The sequence below is a fragment of the Budorcas taxicolor genome, chromosome 3 (genome assembly GCF_023091745.1).
Source record: "Budorcas taxicolor isolate Tak-1 chromosome 3, Takin1.1, whole genome shotgun sequence".
NCBI lineage: Eukaryota > Metazoa > Chordata > Mammalia > Artiodactyla > Bovidae > Budorcas > Budorcas taxicolor.
Genome location: NC_068912.1, coordinates 21,729,592 through 21,749,215, shown reverse-complemented (window position 1 = coordinate 21,749,215; position 19,624 = coordinate 21,729,592). Strand labels below are relative to the sequence as shown.

General features: G+C 42.2%; 1 protein-coding gene across 1 annotated transcript; it reads right to left on the bottom strand.

Annotated features, from left to right (window-relative positions):
- Positions 1–133: 133 nt before the first annotated feature.
- Positions 134–19,067, bottom strand: LIX1L (limb and CNS expressed 1 like). Its single transcript, XM_052637353.1, has 6 exons — positions 18,776–19,067; positions 9,629–9,792; positions 6,591–6,731; positions 1,364–1,459; positions 724–801; positions 134–401 (listed from the first exon to the last, which is right to left on the bottom strand). Exons 1-6 carry the CDS (start codon positions 19,065–19,067, stop codon positions 159–161), a joined length of 1,014 nt encoding a protein of 337 aa, XP_052493313.1. The 3' UTR covers positions 134–158.
- Positions 19,068–19,624: the final 557 nt, after the last annotated feature.

Here is a 19,624-nt window from a genome sequence, read left to right as displayed (position 1 = left end):
CAAATAGGAATCTAGGTGTAGAATTTATACATACACACATATATATATCTATATTTTAAAGTATAAAATTGAGAAAGTATGTACAGAAATCACACTACGTCTTAGAAAGGACATATAAAAAACGGGCCTGGAGATGATGCAAGCATGTGGGTAGATGCCTAGCAGTTGGAGGAATGCATATTGCCCAACTGCCCAGCAGCCAGCATGAGAATATCTTTCTTCTCCTTGTGGAAGCGCAGCTCCTTGCCTGCCAGCCGGGCTTCATCCAGCTCCCGCTCAGTAGAGGCCAGCTCTCTAGACAGTGCCCCTGGCACACTCTGCTCCCGGCTCACCCAGTCCAATGCCATTTGGTGGCGAATATCATCATCTAGGGCTCGGTGTGAATAATGAGCCAACACTTCCTGGAGGGGGAGAGGAATGTGAAAGTCACGGACAAAGTAAAGGTTCATTCCTCATTAACCCAACTGGGACTAGGAACTCTCAGCCTTTGAGTCCTAACCAAAGTCAGCACTGGTGTCCTCTGAGGAGAGTCTTACAGGAAAACCTCCTGGTGGGAGAAGCAAGGCGAGTAAAAGAATCATAGTTAAGATTATAGGAATGAAGTGGACACTTTACGTAAGCCTTTCAAGACTCACAACCTGGTAGGCCTGCTTATTTATAACACAACCAGCCACCTCAAAACAGCCCTTCTGCCAGTCTCCCCTCATCCACAGGAACTCTTACCTGCCGAGAGCACTGTCTTTCCCTCATGGCCTTAAGGCTGCCATTCCAGTGCAGCAGCTGAAAAACTGTCATTAGCTCCTGGAGGAAGAAAATATGAAGTGCCAGGACAGTGGTATATGGAGGTTGCATAAGAATTAAATATGGGGCGGGGAGTACTTCCCTGGTGGTCCAGTGGTTAAGAATCTGCCTTGCAATGCCGGGGATGCAGGTTCAATCCCTGGTCAGGGAACTAAGATCCCACATGCAACAGAGCAACTAAGCCTGGTCGCCACAACTAGAGAGTCCATGCACCCCAACAAAAGATCCTACATGACATAATGAAAATCCGGCATGGTGCAACTAAGACCTGAGGCACCCAAATACACAATTAAATGTTGAGTTTTTTAAAAATAATTAAATGGGGAAACTTTCACAAAATGTATTTGTGGGAGCATGCCTTATGCCAACTCTGATATGTCCTTGGGGCCTTGGGGGAAGGAAGATATTTATATTTTGAAAAATATTCTATAACCTTTTCTCCTTTCCTTTCCAACTGAGTCTTAGTATGAGGCATGTGTGTGTGTGTATGTGTGTGTCTGTGTGTGTGTACACTCTAATCCATGTTATTAGAGCTAGGGAAGTAGGTGGAATAGTATAGTACCTGAAATTCCAACATTGACTTGCCCTTGTTGGACTCCAACATAAATCGAAAAGCACCAATCCCTGTATTGGGGTTGTCAGCTTCCTCCCTGTTGCCCTGGTAACAGAGGAAAAGAAAAGACAATAGATTTTTAGTCAGGATTATCACCTCGAGCAGCCCTGTCCAGGAGAAATATAATGCAAGTCATGTGTTTAATTTAGTTGCCATATTACAGTAAAAACAAATAGTATTAATTTTAATAGCATATTTTATTTAACCTAATATACTTAAAATATTATTTCAACTATAATTAGTATAAAATTTATTAATGAAATGTTGTTTTCCTTATGCTAAGTTTTCAAAATTTGGTGTCTGTTTCATCTTACAGCATATCTCAATTCAAGTGCTCAATAGCTACATGTGGCTAGTGGCTATTCTGCTGCTCAGCGCAATCCTCGAGGCCTCTGGAGCCATCACACATTTTAACTTAAGTGATAGAGACAAGTCAATCTGATTTTCCCTATTTTAGAAAAGGGAGAGCACTGAAACATAGAGGAGAGTCTTGATTTAGCTAAAATAACAGAGTGAGTTCAGCATATAAGACTGGACTAACCTAGAGGGCAATCAGCAAATGCATTTTAAAGAGTGACTGTAAAAATCATAAGCATGGCAAATTCTGGGTAGCAGTTTGGCCTCCTGGACATTTGCCTCGTGTGTCTTCTACTGGCAACATGACCCTGCCAGGGTCGAGTTAAGATACATTGACCTACCTGTAAGCCTAGAGTGTATGAAAAACAATACAGTATAGAAGTTAAGAGCATGGACTGGACTACTCTTATGGTCTTGGTGAAGTCATTTAACCTCTCCGTTCCCCAGCTACCTTATTTGTAAAATGAGAATAATCATAGATCTATCTTACAGGATTATTTTAAGGATTACAGATATTCTTTTAAAACTTTAAATTAAAAAAAGATAAATTTAGTCTAACAATTCTAAGCATATAATGTAGGTGCATTATCATATTGGACCCGGTATCCAGTTACACAATCCAAATCCATTCTGGTACAGGCTCTGGTTTGTGCTATTTGGTTGGTGGTTTCATATTATTGAAGATAATTCTAGGTCCAGGGTCTTGCAGGGACTTCCAAAATGAAGGCATCTCCTGGTTTACTAGTGATCCTTTTTGTCAACCTGATCTAGAAACATTAGGCCAGGAGAATACTGGGAACACAGGGATCCAGCTTTCTCCTCTTGCTTCCTAAGAGGTTTCCTGCTCTTTCTAGCCATTTCCACACATACACCCCCAAACTCCCAAGATATGAACTTTATTCTGCTCTTTTTGAGCAAAGGGATCAGGTAGAGGTCAGGAGCCAATTACGTTATACCCAAATTCAGTTTATTGTGGGATACTTTATCATGGGGTTTTACTGTATATGTATCACACCTTAAATAATGTCAGGCACTTAGTAAGCATACCATAAGTGCTAGTTTATTATCATTCTTTGCCTTCACTGTGCTAGAATCAACAAGAAGTCAGAACTACTCAAAATCAACCCACTTTGTTTTGTGGCTCATGAGAAATAATCATGCCATGCGTGGTTAAATCTTTGTGGTGAAACAAAGATCATAAAATTTGGATTTAGAGTGAAAATCTAGAGGAAGGGAGGGAAAAGGTGGTGATTTTCATTATTAGCATTCAGGGCTCTGAAGCAAGCATCTTCGTTCTTATCTAGAATTGTTCCCTGCAATACCTTATTCAGTGCCTCCATGATACAGCACAGAACAGCTGCCAGCAGAGGCTGCGGGGCAGAGGAGTCCATCTGCCTCACGGCTTTCTCAGTTCCCCTGAGAGTTGAGGGGATCAGTATCATGGCACATCTGTAAACTATCTGGAGTATACCAAATGGCACGACCCAACATTGGCAAGTTCCATCTCATAGGATACTTCTATACCTAACAAGGTTATAAATGAACTCCACTTATTCAATAAACATTTAATCACAGAACACTTGATTAGTAATAGGAACATCAGAATATAATTGGAAAGGAATTAGAATTAATTTAATTTAATCTACTTATTTTACAAATGAGGAAATTCAAAACCACAGAGGCTAGGTGATTTGTCAAAAGACAGAATGTAGTGTCAGATTCAGGACTTTTAAAAAAAATGTGGACATCACTCTTTACCCATGGCTAAGACCAAATGAAAATCATTTTTTTTGGAGAAGGGGAATTTCCTGGGATATTAATGAGACATCCACTAAGTTCTCAATTTGAGAGGTTAATAAAAAAAAAAGAATAGTGGCCCGAAAATAATAACAGTTTACATTTCTTAAACACTTTGTAGCAGATACTGCGGGTGACCCACCCAATGTCTATTTCCTTCCATACTACAGGGCCTATGCATCTCCCAATTACCTCAGGGAAGAGTGATTTTATCCTAACTCCAAGTGGGTAAACCCTAATCTCCTTTGCCTGTAACTGATTTGGGCATGGGTGATAGAGGGAAGGTCTGCTGGAGAGCCTCTGGGAATAGAGTCCTTACTACTAAGGAGATACTAGGAAAGATGGTCTCTTTCTGTCTCTGAATGTAGTTTTCTCTGTATTTGACAAATGGAACTCTGTCTCTGTCTTGTACCCTGAGGGGAGTCAGCCCAAGGGCAAAGCCAATATCTAGAGGATGGCTGAGTGGAAAGATGGAAAGAATTTTGGCCAGTAGATTATACTCTTTTCTTTTTTTTCTCCAGGTTAGAAGTCTGTTTTGATGCTTCCCTCGTGGCTCAGTGCTAAAGAATCCGCCTGCCAATACAGAAGACACAGGTTTGATCCCTGATCCGGGACGATCTCACATGCCACAAAGCAACAAAGCACAACTATTGAGACTGTGCTCTAGAGCCTGGGAGCTGCAACTACTGAAGCCCAGCTCTCCCTAGAGACTGTACTCTGCAACAAGAGAAAACACCCCGGGGGAAGCCCACACACTATAACCAGAGAGTAGCCCCTACTCACTGCAACTAGAGAAAAGCCTGCGTAGCAACAAAGAGTCAGCACAGCCAAAAGTAAATAAATAAATAAATAAAAATGGCTTTAAAGCCTGCTTTGGACTTCCCTGGTGGTCCAGGTGTTGAGAATCCACTAGCCAATGCAGGGACTCAGTTGGATCACTGGTCCAGGAAGATCCTACATGCCAAGGAGCAACTAAGCCTGTGCTCCACAACCACTGAGGCCCATATGCTCTAGGGCCCATGTACCATAACTACTGAGCTAACCTGCCAAGAGCCCACGCGCCACAACTAGAGAGTAGCCCACACTTGCCACAACTACAGAAAGCTTGTGCACAACAATGAAGACCCAGTACAGACCAAAAAAACCCATCTGCTTCATTCAGATCTGGTGACCTAGACTCCCAGACAGCTATTTTGCAGGAAATTTTGCACCTGAGTATCTCACCACTTCAACCTCCCCGGAGTGTGCTCCTGCAGATGGGACAACAGAACTTGTCCTTTATGTCAAAATGGGACTGGTCTTCAGGCTTGAAGTCCAGGTTGGAGCTGCTGTCCTAAATGATGACATTCTTAATCCATGGAATCATCCAGTCCTGAAATCTGCCCTACTTCTAGACTTCTTATCATGTTAGGTAATAAATTTCCTTCCTTTATTTATTAAATCAATTTGAAGTGAGATTTTTCTATTATTTGCATCCAAAGGCACCTAAACAGATAACATGTGCTAAATGCTGGAACATAATCTCTTTTATCCAAGAATCCTATGTGATAGGTATAACTGTTATCTTATTTTACAGATGAGGAAACTGGAAAAGACTAACTTGTTCAAAGTCACATAACAAGTAGAAGCAAAATTTCAAAATAAATTCAGAGCCCATGCTCATAAGCACTGTTTTCTATAATCCAAACTAATGTTTCACTTTATAATGTCAATACATTAGATGATTTAAGACTGAAAAATGTGCTTTAACTGATTTGATTAATATAAAATGTTTTATTCCCTGCAGACACTGCTTGACAGGGTAATAGGAGAAAAACAGATGGGTCCTAGGTAACAGAAGGATTATGAGTCAAAGTGTTCAACACTAATCTCCGAAACAGATAAGTGAAGCAGTTTAGTATATGTAATTACATCTTAAATGTAAAGAAAACAGAAACAGAAAATTGATCTGACTTTATCTCCCTATCAATGGTCTTTTGAGAGGAAGGATGAAAGCAGTGCTAATTTTTAAGATGTACCTCTAAGCTAGAAAAGTTTGTAAGCTGACTTGGGTTCTAGTCTTGGTTCTACCATCTACAAGCTATATTACTTTAGGCAAAACTTCACTTCTATGTTTATAATTTCCTCATCTGTAAAAGAGGGGTATTAATAGTACTTATACCTCATAGGGAGGGCTTCCCTCATAGCTCAGTTGGTAAAGAATCTGCCTGCAATGCAGGAGACCCAGGTTCAGTTCCTGGGTTGGGAAGATGCCCTGGGAGAAGGAAATGGCAACCCACTCCAGTATTCTTGCCTGGAGGATCCCATGGGCAGAGAAGCCTGGCAGGCTACAGTCCACCAGGTCGCAAGAGTCAGACACAACTTAGCGATTAAACCACCACCACCACCATACCTCATAGGACTGTTGTGAAGATGAAATAAGATAAACTACATATAAATCCCCTAGAATAGTCCCTGGTACAAAATAAGTACTCAGTTAGGATTTGCTATGGTTATCATCATTGTCATTATCATTTGAAAGCAGAGATGTTCTTTTTAAAGAGAGTAAATAAATTATCCTCCACATTCCTAGAAACATGAAAAGACAAGACACTTATATTGTAACATGTTCTTTATTAACAAGATGTAATGGAGGCAGGAAACAAGTGACAATAAAAACAGTTGTATAAAAAAAGAGTGAAGGAAAAAGGGAGTAAGGTCTTAAACCAAAACTGGGAAAAGTGAAATTCCGGTTCAATTTTTATTTTATAATATCTCTAAAAGTCCATAAATCTTGAAATAAATATTTCTAGATACCAGAGGCATAATGAAAGAGACAAAATAACAAAGACATACACAGATTTAGAGACTGAAGCATTTGGAGCATGTAATACAAAAGACTGACAGAAAATAAACAGAACAGAAATTTAGACAGGAAAGAAAACTAAGAATTCATGCCCTGTTTCCTAGTAATACACAAGATTTCACAATCAGCCAATTCTCCCATCCCCCACTCTCTCCTTTCCAACTCCAAGTAACTTACATTGAAAGATGCCAGGGCCTCAGAGACACTCTTCTCAATGAACTCATCAGTGATTCTTCTGGAAGGATGTTCATTAAACACAGAGTTCATTAGTGCAATCTTTGCAGCACTCCGCCGGGCTTCAGCTTTTGTGGGACAAAACTAGGCAGTAAACAGAGAAAATATGTGCATATGCGTATCTGAGAGAGAGGAAGGAAGAAGCGGAGGGAAACACTTGGCACAGACAACACTTGGATACTCTTTGCAAAAGTCAGTTTGTTCTACACACCCTCCTAAGTTTTTATTGTAAAATGGTCGGGGCACTTGGAAGCATAAGTTTGATTCAACATCCTGGAGTCATTAAGGAACTGGAGACAGCTGTAGCTCATACCAAATTGAAGGCAGGATGGAGAAGATTGCTGAAGTCAGCATATAATCACTGGATACGAAAAGTACCTCTGTTTAAGCTGTCAACAAAATTAATTACTCAAAAGCCAGATTCTGGCCAGTCTGTTAGAAATCTGTATCGTGTTCTTTTATTCTGTAGATGAGATGGGCAAGATTTTTTTTTAATCCCTCTAGATAACCTAAGATTAGAACAAAGCTGTATCTAGGCTGCTTCTGCAGAGGAGCCCTCTAGTCTATCCGAAGCACCCATTTAGGATTCTTGGACTTTACCCTTAGCTATGTGCAGGCAGTTTCCCCACTAATGCAATGAGCCAGGGAACTATCCCTGAATGGAGTCTAAGGTCTGAGGAAGGATTTTATAGTCTCTCCTCCACCCCCTCCTAGTGGAGGCAAAGAGAAGAGAGGTAGCTAGGGAAAGGAAAGCTGACTCGAGAAAAACAAGAATAAATTAAAAATTAACTCATGTTTTTACACTGTATCCAACATACGTACCAAAAAGAAAGTCTGATTTTCAAAAATCTTGAATCACTCAACTTCAGATCCCTGCTGCTGCTGCTAAGTCGCTTCAGTCGTGTCTGACTCTGTGCGACCCCATAGATGGCAGCCCACCAGGCTCCCCCGTCCCTGGGATTCTCCAGGCAAGAATACTGGAGTGGGTTGCCATCCCTAGCCACCTTTAAAATTCATTTTTACTGGCTGTTTCAAAGGCCTCTGTGGCCTTTGTCATTTATGATTAGGATTAAAGAACATGATGTAATTTTAAAAAGTAGACCAGATTATGTTTGCTACTTAGCCATCCTTAATTTCAGTAATTCCCAATTTCTTTTGGCTGACAGGTCTCTCTGAGACAACATACGGAGTTTGGTACATTAACCCTACAGCTTCTTGCTTATGCAGTTTCTGTTTCCGCTTCTCTCACTATTAGCCTGCTGCCCATGCTACTGTATGGTGCTCTTTCCAAAAAATCACCTATGAAGAAAACCAGCAGGAGAAATCTCACCTACCAAAGTGGATATAAAAGATATAAGCTAAAAGAGGCCAAGAGAGATAATTCTACTCTTTCAGGAAATAACAGAAATTGAATGCCCCAGTTTGGGGCATCCTGGAGAAGGGAAAGGCTACCCACTCCAATATTCTGCCCTGGAGAATTCCATGGACTATAGTCCATGGGGCCTCAAAGAGTTGGACATGACTGAGCGACTTCCACTCACTTGGGACATCACCATAAGATTATTAAATCTTTATTCAACGGTATGATGAGGTAGGAGAAGGAAGGAAAGATCTTATTTTCTAGAAGCAAAAGGTAAAAATTCGTTATCTTGGGCACATATTTATTTCTCTGAAATGGCTGGGGTTCTGAGAGAAACATTTAGTCACCCAATTTGAAATGAAGCTCCCTTTGGACAGTTTCTGTTTGAAACTGCAACTGAGCTACAATGGCACTCATTCGTGCAACAGATTTATTGAATGTCTATTCTGTGCTGGGCACTGAGTTGGACGGTAGAGATTTCAAACTGAATAAGAAGGAAGACTGACACTGTCTCTGCCACCATAGAGCATAGTCCACTAGGAGAGAGAAACACTCAATAACGATATGTTGTGGTAAGTAATTTGACAGGGGAAGTTCAAGGTGCTATGGAAGCACATAGCAGAGGGTATAACTTTGTCTAAGGGTTATTCAAGCCATACGGAAAACAGAACAAAAGTGTCTAGTCTCCTCCCTAAATTCCTATTCAGGCTCTAAGTTGACATTTCAGGAAGCTACTTTCCTGTCTACAATGTGAAAAATTCATCTTTGATGATAATATTCACACTGGTCAAATTTCTTGTTACCCTACAATAGCATCAACTCTTTTCATCATCATATACAAGTCTTTTATATAACTGTAGAATGTTAGTACCAGAAATACTGGCTAGAAATAATCTACTCTGTCTCCTTCATGTTACAGATGGAGAAACCAAGGCCCATAGAAATTACTTGACTTGCCCTGCTAGCAGTCAGGGGAATGAGAATTTGGATCTGCTAACTCTTAGATGAGTACTATTTCCACCATACATAGTCCTTCTCCTTTGATTTCTTAGAGAACTCAAACACTGCTTTCCTTGGCCACAGCCTATGAAGAAGTAGTGCGGGCGATAGATATTATCCTATGTCCTCAAAAAGAGACAGCAGGAACCTGGAAGCCAGATCAGAACACGAGTTAGGTGCCAGTAGTTTGCTTCTCTTTCAGCTTTCAAAAACTCAAACCCATTTGACAAAAACAACAAAATCCTATAAAGCAATTATCTTTCAATGAAAAAATAAATAAATTTAAAAAAAAACTCAAACCCAGTGGAGGAGGGCATGACAACCCACTCCAGTATTCTTATCTGGAGAATCCCATGAATAGCAGAGCTTGGCAGGCTCCATAGGATCTCAAAGAGTCAGGCACGACTGATGCGACTTAGCGCACACACTAAAAAGAAAAGCATGCTACCAAGGTTGTTTTCTGATTAAATGAGCCTCAGATACTCGTTAGAATGATTTACCCAGAACTGGTCCAAGTCCTCAAATAGGTGACTTTGGACCGAGATTTAATGACCAAAGTGATAGAGAAAGCCACCACTAGCACCTACGGATTTATCTGCTACATTTGCCTCCCAGCTCTTACCTGGAAACTCCCAAAGCAACTTCCCCCAGGCAGGGTGACATAACAGACATAGGGAGGACTGTTGGCGGGAACCATCTCATAAACCACTAGGGCCCCATTCTTCAAGTCAGCGCCTCGTGACTGTTTCATCTGCCAGAATTCCTGAAGTGCCTCCACCACATTCACTATAAAAAGAGAAGTAGTTCAGTTCAGCAATAAGAATGCTTCCACATGGTGCTCTGCTTCAATACACTATCTGTAACCCGTACTTACGTTAAGAGACTACTCCTTCCTAGATCCCCACCTATCACCATTTAAAAGCATTTAAATTAATAAGCCAAGGCTGTAATTGAGTTCATTTGTATAGGAAGACCAGAATATACTTCCCTCACCTCTCTAGTTCACATTTTGGTTAGTCTTAGACACCAAAAGAGAATAGCATAAATATTGGAGGCCAGAGTTTCCAAGGTCAGCATACCATTACTACCTGACGAAGTACAAGTAGATTATTCCACAATTAGTCAGCTGGCTAAGAATAAATATTAAATATTACACTGACAAGGTAGTATTTAAGCTCGGATATAAGTATCACTAGGCGAAAAGGTGAGAGAAAAGTGCTCTGAACAGAAGAAATAGCATGGACAATGGCTCTGTAGCAGCAGGAAGTACAATGAATAAGGGGACTAGTATGGCCAGAAAAGAGACAGTGAGGGGTAATATAATGCAAGATGAGGTTGCAAGAGAAAAAAAAAAAGCCAGGGCCAGATCAGGTCAGATGTGATGGGTCATGTTAGAATACCGGCTTTATCCTGGAGCAATGGGAAGCTACTGAAGGGTTTTTAAATGGATGGCAGGATAAAATCAGTTTGCCTTTGGAAAGGATCTCTTTGACTCTAGAGTGCCAAAATTTCAAATGGCTTTAACTAAAAGCCTCATTGCAATAAATGATCACACACATTCACCAATATCTTCCATGACCACTCTCCACCCATTGTTACAACAAGGACTTGTTAATTCTACTATATTATGTGAGTTAAGGCCTGACAAGGAGAAGACACCAAGATGAGTCAGACATGCAAGAAATTTGTTGGGGAGGAAGAAGGAGAAGGGAGAGAGAGCCTTCAGACCAGGTTCACGGTCTGACACCTGTGGAAGAAGAGAGGCAAGGCTGGAAGTGTGGATACGACAGTCTCAGACTGCAGCACAGTTCCAAGAAAGGTTTGGCCAGGTACTCAAACCAAAGGAATCCCACATCTCAGGATGTGCCTGAGTTAGCACCCCTGCTGCGCTCAGTCACTGACAGAGCAGCCGACAGGGTGTATGGCCTCAATGCAAACCTGGTGATGAACTCAGAGGGGACAGCAGTTTAAGGCTGTCAGTCAATTATGCTCCCTGCAGCACCAGATATTAACCAGCACATTTTCATGGCTGCCACCTACACACTGAGCAAAATGTTGAGCACTCAATAGATGCACAGCTCTATTCCAGACATTAGAGATGCCAAGACGAGTAACATACATTTCTTGCCATGAAGGTGTTCAAAATGGACAATAATAACTTATCTTACTGCTCTGCAACTGAAGCAAGCGCTCCATGTACCAACCAGGGTTTGAAAAGCAGCAGAAGCTCTTAACTAATACCCTATATTTAACTGACTTTTTAAAATGTTCATTCTTCCATTAAAACACAGCATGAAAAGGAAACTTTCTCTTTCCCACCCTTAGTTTTAGCAGGGACTCTTCAAAGGTCATTGCTGCCCAGAAAGCTTAGCCACCTTTGTTCTTTTCATTGAGATCTTTTCAGGCTCAGTTCCCTCTTTGAGGCAATCTAGCACAACGTGCTGGGTGACAGGTCCTATGACATGCAAACAACAAGGAGAATACTGAAATAAAGAGGAAGGGGAGAAGACTGCTATAATGGGGAAGGTCCTATTAAAAAGCACATGACCATTCTCTATCCAGTTAAATCCCTTTTGGCATAGAGTATAGGGCTTTAAAAAAAAAATTACTCAAAACCAAATGAAATAGGGAGTCTTATTTCAGAAATGTGAGTATGAAATGAGAAATTGGGCAAATGATCAGGGAAAAAGGCAATGAATTGTGATCTGCATTTGAAAATGCTCATAAGTGTTAGTCGCTCAGTTGTGTCCAGCCCTTTGTGATCCCATGGACTGTAGCCCACCAGGCTCCTCTGTCCATGAAATTCTCCAGGCAAGAATATTGAATCTTCCCTGCCATTTCCTTCTCTAGGGCATCTTCCCCGGCTAGGATCGAACCTGGGTCTCCGGCATTGCAAGCAGATTCTTTATCGTCTGAACCACCAGGGAAGCCCACGAGGCCCATTCATTTCTAGAGCTAAAAGGGACTTGAGAGGTTATCTAGTCTATCTCAGGCTAAGGAAGGGTAAGTGATTTGGTTGAGGTCACACAGCTGTAGCAGAACCTGATGCCAATGTTTTTTCCATCTTGGGAATCTTAACCCAGGGTCCAAAGTCCACTCGGTGGTTGAACTTCATAGGGGTTCACAAGACCTTCAAAACTCTAAGTAAAATTAAGCATGTCTCTGTGTGTGCATGTGTGTGCATGTGCATGTGTAGGAGAATGCTCATAGTTTTTATCAGATTTTCAGTGACAAACCATGGATATAATGGCTTGCATAAGGATGGCTAAAGGACAGTGAGGTAGAAGGGTAGCAATTACTGAGACATACACATCTGACCGCTACAATTGGTTTTTGGAGGTCACTGATAGATTCTGGGCTAAAAGGGACAGGAAAGACCAAGGTAATGAGGAATATTTAAGTGCTTGTACCATAATTTTGAACAAAACATGAGAGAGAATACTTTTGGTTTTTCCCTTAAGAGATAAAATATTAGATGAATGTCTAAGTGGTAAGAGAGAGTGCACACACACCAGAGTAAAAAAATAACACATGAAACTATAATAAAAAATTTTATAAAAATAAACAATTTTATAGTGGGGCAGCATGGATAAATAGATAATGAAATTAAGTGAGTGAGAAGGTTCTCTCTGATCATACAAGATGGTAAGAATAGTGTCAGTCAGTTAGTTAATCAGTTCAGTCGCTCAGTTGTGTCCGACTCTTTGTGACCCCATGAATCTCAGTACACCAGGCCTCCCCATCCATTACCAACTCCTGGAGTTCACTCAAACTCATGTCCATTGGGTTGGTGATGCCATCCAGCCATCTCATCCTCTGTTTTCCCCTTCTCCTCCTGCCCCCAATCCCTCCCAGCATCAGAGTCTTTTCCAATGAGTCAACTCTTCACATGAGGTGGCCAAAGTATTGGAGTTTCAGCTATAGCATCAGTCCTTCCAATGAACACCCAGGACTGATCTCCTTTAGGATGGACTGGTTGGATCTCCTTGCAGTCCAAGGGACTCTCAAGAGTCTTCTCCAACATCACAGTTCAAAAGCATCAAATCTTCAGCGCTCAGCTTTCTTCACAGTCCAACTCTCACATCCATACAAGACCACTGGAAAAACCATAGCCTTGACTAGACGGACCTTTGTTGGCAAAGTGATGTCTCTGCTTTTGAATATGCTATCTAGGTTGGTCATAACTTTCCTTCCAAGGAGTAAGTGTCTTTTAATTTCATGGCTACAATCACCATCTGCAGTGATTTTGGAGCCCCCAAAAATAAAGTCTGACACTGTTTCCACTGTTTCCCCATCCACTTCCCATGAAGTGATGGGACCAGATGCCATGATCTTCGTTTTCTGAATGTTGAGCTTTAAGCCAACCTTTTCACTCTCCTCTTTCACTTTCATCAAGAGGCTCTTTAGTTCCTCTTCACTTTCTGCCATAAGGGTGGTGTCATCTGCATATCTGAGGTTATTGATATTTCTCCTGGCAATCTTGATTCCAGCTTGTGCTTCTTCCAGCCCAGCGTTTCTCATGATGTACTCTGCATATAACTTAAATAAGCAGGGTGACAGTATACAGCCTTGATGTACTCCTTTTCCTATTTGGAACCAGTCTGTTGTTCCATGTCCACTTCTAACTGTTGCTTCTTGACCTGCATATAGGTTTCTCAAGAGGCAGGTCAGGTGGTCTGGTATTCCCATCTCTTTCAGAATTTTCCACAGTTTATTGTGATCCACACAGTCAAAGGCTTTGGCATAGTCAATAAAGCAGAAATAGATGTTTTTCTGGAACTCTCTTGCTTTTTCCATGATCCAGCAGATGTTGGCAATTTGATCTCTGATTCCTCTGCCTTTTCTAAAACCACCTTGAACATCTGGAAGTTCACAGTTCACTTCCATGGTGAAGCCTGGCTTGGAGAATTTTGAGCATTACTTTACTAGCATGTGAGATGAGTGCAATTGTGCAGTAGTTGGAGCATTCTTTGGCACTGCCTTTCTTTGGGATCGGAATGAAAACAGACCTTTTCCAGTCCTGTGGCCACTGCTGAGTTTTCCAAATTTGCTTACATATTGAGTGCAGCACTTTTACAGCATCATCTTTTAGGGTTTGAAATAGCTCAACTGGAATTCCATCACTTCCACTAGCTTTGTTCGTAGTGATGCTTTCTAAGGCCCACTTGACTTTACGTTCCAGGATGTCTGGCTCTAGGTCAGTGATCACACCATCGTGACTATCTGGGTTGTGAAGATCTTTTTTGTACAGTTCTTCTGTGTATTCTTGCCACCTCTTAATATCCTCTGCTTCTGTTAGGTCCATACCATTTCTGTCCTTTATCGAGCCCATCTTTGCATGAAATTTTCCCTTGATATCTCTAATTTTCTTGAGGAGATCTCTAGTCTTTCTCATTCTGTTGTTTTCCTCTATTTCTTTGCATTGATCGCTGAGGAAGGCTTTCTTATCTCTCCTTGCTATTCTTTGGAACTCTCCATTCAGATGCTTTTATCTTTCCTTTTCTCCTTTGCTTTTTGCTTCTCTTCTTTTCACAGCTATTTGTAAGAATAGTGTGACCTGGCTTAATTCATGTTACTATGAAGATAGGGAAACTGGTTAACAATATTTCATCTGACTCCTATTTCAGTTTGTAGAAGGTACCCCTGAATAGCCCACACTGCACAGTCTCCAGAAGGGAGGGACTGAAAAGTGACAGTGACTTTGGGAGAGGACTATGGTAAGTGGAATTATGCACCCTGCCAAGGGGTTCGTGTCCTAATCCTTGGAGCTTGTGAATGTTACCTTATGTGGCAAAGATTTTGCAGATGTGATTAAGTTAGGGATCTGAGATGGAGAAATTATCATGGATTACCTTGGTGGGTCCTAAATGTAAGCCCAGGGGTCCTTAGGGAAGGAGACTCGATGAAAAACAGAAGAGGAGAAAGCAGCAGGAACATGGAGGCAGAGATTAGAATGATGCTGTCACAAACCAGGGAATTCTGGTAGCACCAGAAGCTGGAAGAGGCAAAGAAACAGATTCTCCCCTAGAGCCTCTGGAGGGAACACAGGCCTGATGTGACACCTTGACTGTGGCCCAGTGATACTGATTTTTAACTTCTGGGCTTTAGAACTATGAGAGAATAAATTTCTTCTGTTTTAAGCTAAGTGTGTGATAATTTGTTAGAGCAGCCACAGGAAACGAATACAGGGTCTAATCCTACATTTCAAACATTGGAAATATCCAGACCAATCATTTCATTAATAACTACATTGTCACTTAGAACAAAGAAGCTGTCTGTGATTCTGAGGAAAAGGAACAACTGAACAGAAAATACCACATAAGATTCATTTGTTCAACCTAGTGGAGTAGCTGGGCTGAATTTCCAATCATGTAACCATATGTGATATAAAAGGATAGCAATAATTTTATTTATTTGGCTGCAGAGGATCTTTAGTTGCAGCATGTGGGAATCTAGTTCCCTGACCAGGGATCAAAGCCTGGTTCCCTGCATTGGAAGTGAGAAGTCTTAGCCACTGGACCACCAGGAAAGTCCCATGGGACAGCAATAATTTTTTAAAAGATAGGTTTGAAGAGGGTAACACAGAAGTTACAGAACAAGGAAAGCAACTTGGTTGTTCAGGCAATTGTGCCAGCTTAGAGATTACCAGCTGTGAGTCATTAGAAGAAGGGGTCTATGCCATGTGGAAAGGGGGTAAATGAAATGGTAATGCTAACAGCACCTATCAAATGCACAGCTTTCAAAGCATTTCCACATGCATAATAATAGCAACCACCCATTAAGTACTAACTAGCTGCTGCATGCATTCAGTTAATCCACACAGAACTATTAAGATAGGCATTGTAATACCCACTGAACAAATGGTGAACAAGTTAGGAAACAGACCACAGTGGTAGAACCAGAATTTAGAACCAATGTTTGTTTGCCTCCCAAACCAGTCCTCTTTCTGCTGTACTGTCCTGTTTTACTGCATCATTAATTCTCACATATGCTCTGTAAAGTGGACTGTGAGCGCCATGAAGATAGGGACTGAGTTTCTTGTTCACCCCTGGTGATCAATAAATATTCATTAACTGAATGAATGGAAAAGGTGAGGCCTAGAGAGGGAAAGTAATTTATCCAAGATTAAAAGTGAAGTACAGTGAAGTCGCTCAGTCATGTCCAACTCTTTGTGACTCCATGGACTGTAGCCCACCAGACTCCTCCATCCATGGAATTTTCTAGGCAAGAGTACTGGAGTGGGTTGCCATATCCAAGATTACACAGCCACTATTTGACAGGGCCAGATTCTGATTCCAAATCCTGTGCACTAAACTGATTATAAGATCCTACAGCATACTGAGCTAGGTGTGCATCTTGAGTGGGGACTGCAGGGAGAGATACAGGACAAATAAGTGAGATAACAGAAGAATCTAGTGCTGAGAGCCTACAGGAGTGAAGGTAAATCTAAAGACCATGCCTGGAAAAGGTGAATTTGGAGCAGTCAGGAGGAAGATGAAAGATCTCAATTGAAGATAATCCAGTAAAGCATTGCTGGATTGAGGACTGGTCTGGGCAAAGACTAAAGTAAATTTTATGCAGGGGAATACAGCCAGCCCCCAAATATCATGCCATCAGTCACAAGGGTGTGTGGACACAGGCCAGTGGCAGTTTTGCCTATTAATTGAAGCAGAGTAAGTGATTCCATGTGGTGAAAGTCTTCTGAGCCAAATCGGCAGAGATTCTGCTTGCCTGAAGCTGAACTATCTGCCAAACTTTCCCAAAGTACTGGCTGGACACCCAGACTGGAAATGAGAAACTGAAGAATAATGAGAAGGACTGTGGTGGGAGGTAGGCAAGCTGGAGGACTGAACTGCTAGAGAGTCTGAATGCTAACCAGTTGCTCTTTGTCAGTATAATTCCCTTGTACTCTCACCCTCATCCTTTCTAAGGAAATGAAAAAGTTTTTACAGGATGCTCAGTTTAAACCATAGCCTCTTGAGGTAACACAGACCAAAAAAAAAAAAGTCACTCCTCTACAATTTTAATAAACACCTATAAGATTCTAGGAAGAACTCTTCAGATTTAGGGTTGCTATTCCTATGCTCAGAAGCAAAGACCTTCCCTTGGTCTCAATTTAAAAGAGGCATGAAGTAACAGGACAATAGCTAATGGCAATTCCATTGCCCTGTTAAATCTAGGTGTTAAACTAGAAAAAAAACAGTTAAATTCCCTCATGATGAATTTCAAGATAATATGCATTTGTATTCCCAGCATCTAGGAGAGTGCCAGCCCCTTGGTAGCAGTTTAAAATGTTAAACAACAAAGGGAAACTGATGGGAAATGTATCATTGTGCAAATAAAGCAAAATGGATCTTAAAATGTTTTTATAGGAATCATTGGTTTTACACTGTTAGGATTTAACAGTGAGAGAAAATATGTATTCTTTCCAAAGAAATGAACCAATAAGCTTGAGAGGATATTTATCATTTTTAAAGTACACATTATATCTGTCAGGTGCAATATATCATTTATTGAGACAATAATTCCAAAGGAAATCAAAGCTCAGTGAAGTTAAGTCTCTTCCACAGAGACATAGCTGGCAAGTGACAGAGATTTAATCTGGGATTTAATCCAGACTTGTCTGACTCCAAAGCCTTTGTGTATGCTCCTCTCACTGCACTTTCTCAGAAAGAAAAAAAAGTCATTACGAGAAAGCCCTGCAACCTTTCTCTGTCCTAAAGAGACAAACTAGAAAGTTAGAGACACAGTCACTTCCAGGTCAAGCAGGACTTAACCATGCAGAGAAAAGTGATGTCTCAGAAATTTCAGACCTGAATTCTGTACCCCACATCCCTTACTATATATTTCTTTTTACACTATAAATCTTGGAACTCAAACGCATGATATCCTGCACTGGTTAAACACAAACAACAAAGAAAATCCTCACATCCCCCTTTTCAGAAACCTGGGAAATTAGGCATGTTTAAGATGAAGATTTCTAAAGGAAATAGGGTTTCTGTCTGGCTCATTTCCACTGAATTTAACATTGAGAGAGCCAAGACCTGGGATTTATCCTCAGTTCCTGGGCAAGGGCCAGGAAAACAGAGCCAGACAGACAGAGAGGCTGGAATTGTGAGGCTCCATACTTAAAAAGACACCGAAGCAGGCCACTAAGTCACCGGAAGCTGGCAGGGGTCCAAATTTAAAAGCACAATTTACAGGTGACTTGTGAAAGCCCTGCCTAATTCCCCAGTAAATCTGAAGTTGCACTGGAAATCTCAGAGTGACATAAGTAAGAAAAGAATTTAAAAGTCAAGGTTAAGGAGATAGAGTAAATTAGCCGGAGCCCAGGAATTGCTGGGATCACAGAAGAAAGACTGAGAGGATGTGGGTGAGAAATGTCTTGGTTCTGAGATAAAGGATAGGATCCCACACAATGGGGACTGGTCTGTAAAGGCAGAGAGATGTTAAAGCACTAAGCTACAGGAGGAAGTCCATTTCTAAAGAGGAAAAGATTGGGAAGAAAAGAAGGCTACATCTGTAAAAACGGGTCCCTGGAGAATATAGTAGTAACTCAATAAAGGGGAGGGGTGAGAGGCTTAAACGTGTGTATGAATATGCGCGTCTGTGCGTGTGCATGTCTCTGTGTGTGTAGCCCTGAAGGAAACTCCCCAAAAGGAAATGCATGTGAGGGCTCTGAGCCAGGAAAAACGATCCAGAGGACTGTGGGAGCAAAGCTCCGGTACAGAGAGGGTGTCCCGGAGGAGGCCAGACCCCGCAGACTCACCTCGGCCATAGCCCTGCGTGTGTTTGGCGAAGCTTCTCACCACGGCCTCCACGGCCTCCCGCAGTACCACAGGGCTGCCTGCGGCGCCGGGGGGCAGCGGCAGCCCGGCGGCCCCGGACAGAAGCAGAGGCGGCGGGGGCGGTGCGGGGGGCGGCGGGGCCGGCGGGGGGCCCGCTGGGGGTGTGGCGGTGGCAGCCGCGGCCCCAGTCACTCCGGGCCGAAGCGCTCGCAGAGTGCCCCTCCCGCTCGTGCCCACTCCAGGCTGCAGTCGCTGCGCTCGCAAGGTCTCCATCCCAGCCGCTAGTGGAGTAGCGGCCCGGAGCCTGCCAGCCTGGCGAGCTAACGGTCCCAGCCGCCCCCGCCAGCGAGCGCCCAGGGACTGAAGGAGGTGCCGGAGCCCAGCCGTCAGTCAAACGGGGGCGGGGACGAGCCAAGTCCTATGCCAATCACCAGAGATGGGGCGGGAGCTGGCCGGCTGCCCCTCCACCATAGGCAAATTATTGAGGGCGGAGGTTCTGAGCAACCAATTACAAAGAGAAAAAGCGATACCTCTAACCCTGGAGAAGCTTAGCTCCGGCGCATCTTTGCGAGTACTAGAAAGCGGGCCAGACTCCTAGGGCGAGGCTAGAGGGGGAAAAAAGCGGGGCCTGGATGCATGACTGGGGAGAACTGTAGACAGAATGACAAGATTCTTAGTCTTGGTCCGATCATTTCATTTCATAGATGTAGGTGAGGAAACTGACTCAGAGAAGTGATATATGACTTGTTCAAGATCATATGCAATTGATAGTGGAGCTAAAGTAAGGAAAGATACTGACATTTAATGAGCACATACTTACTGTACGTCAG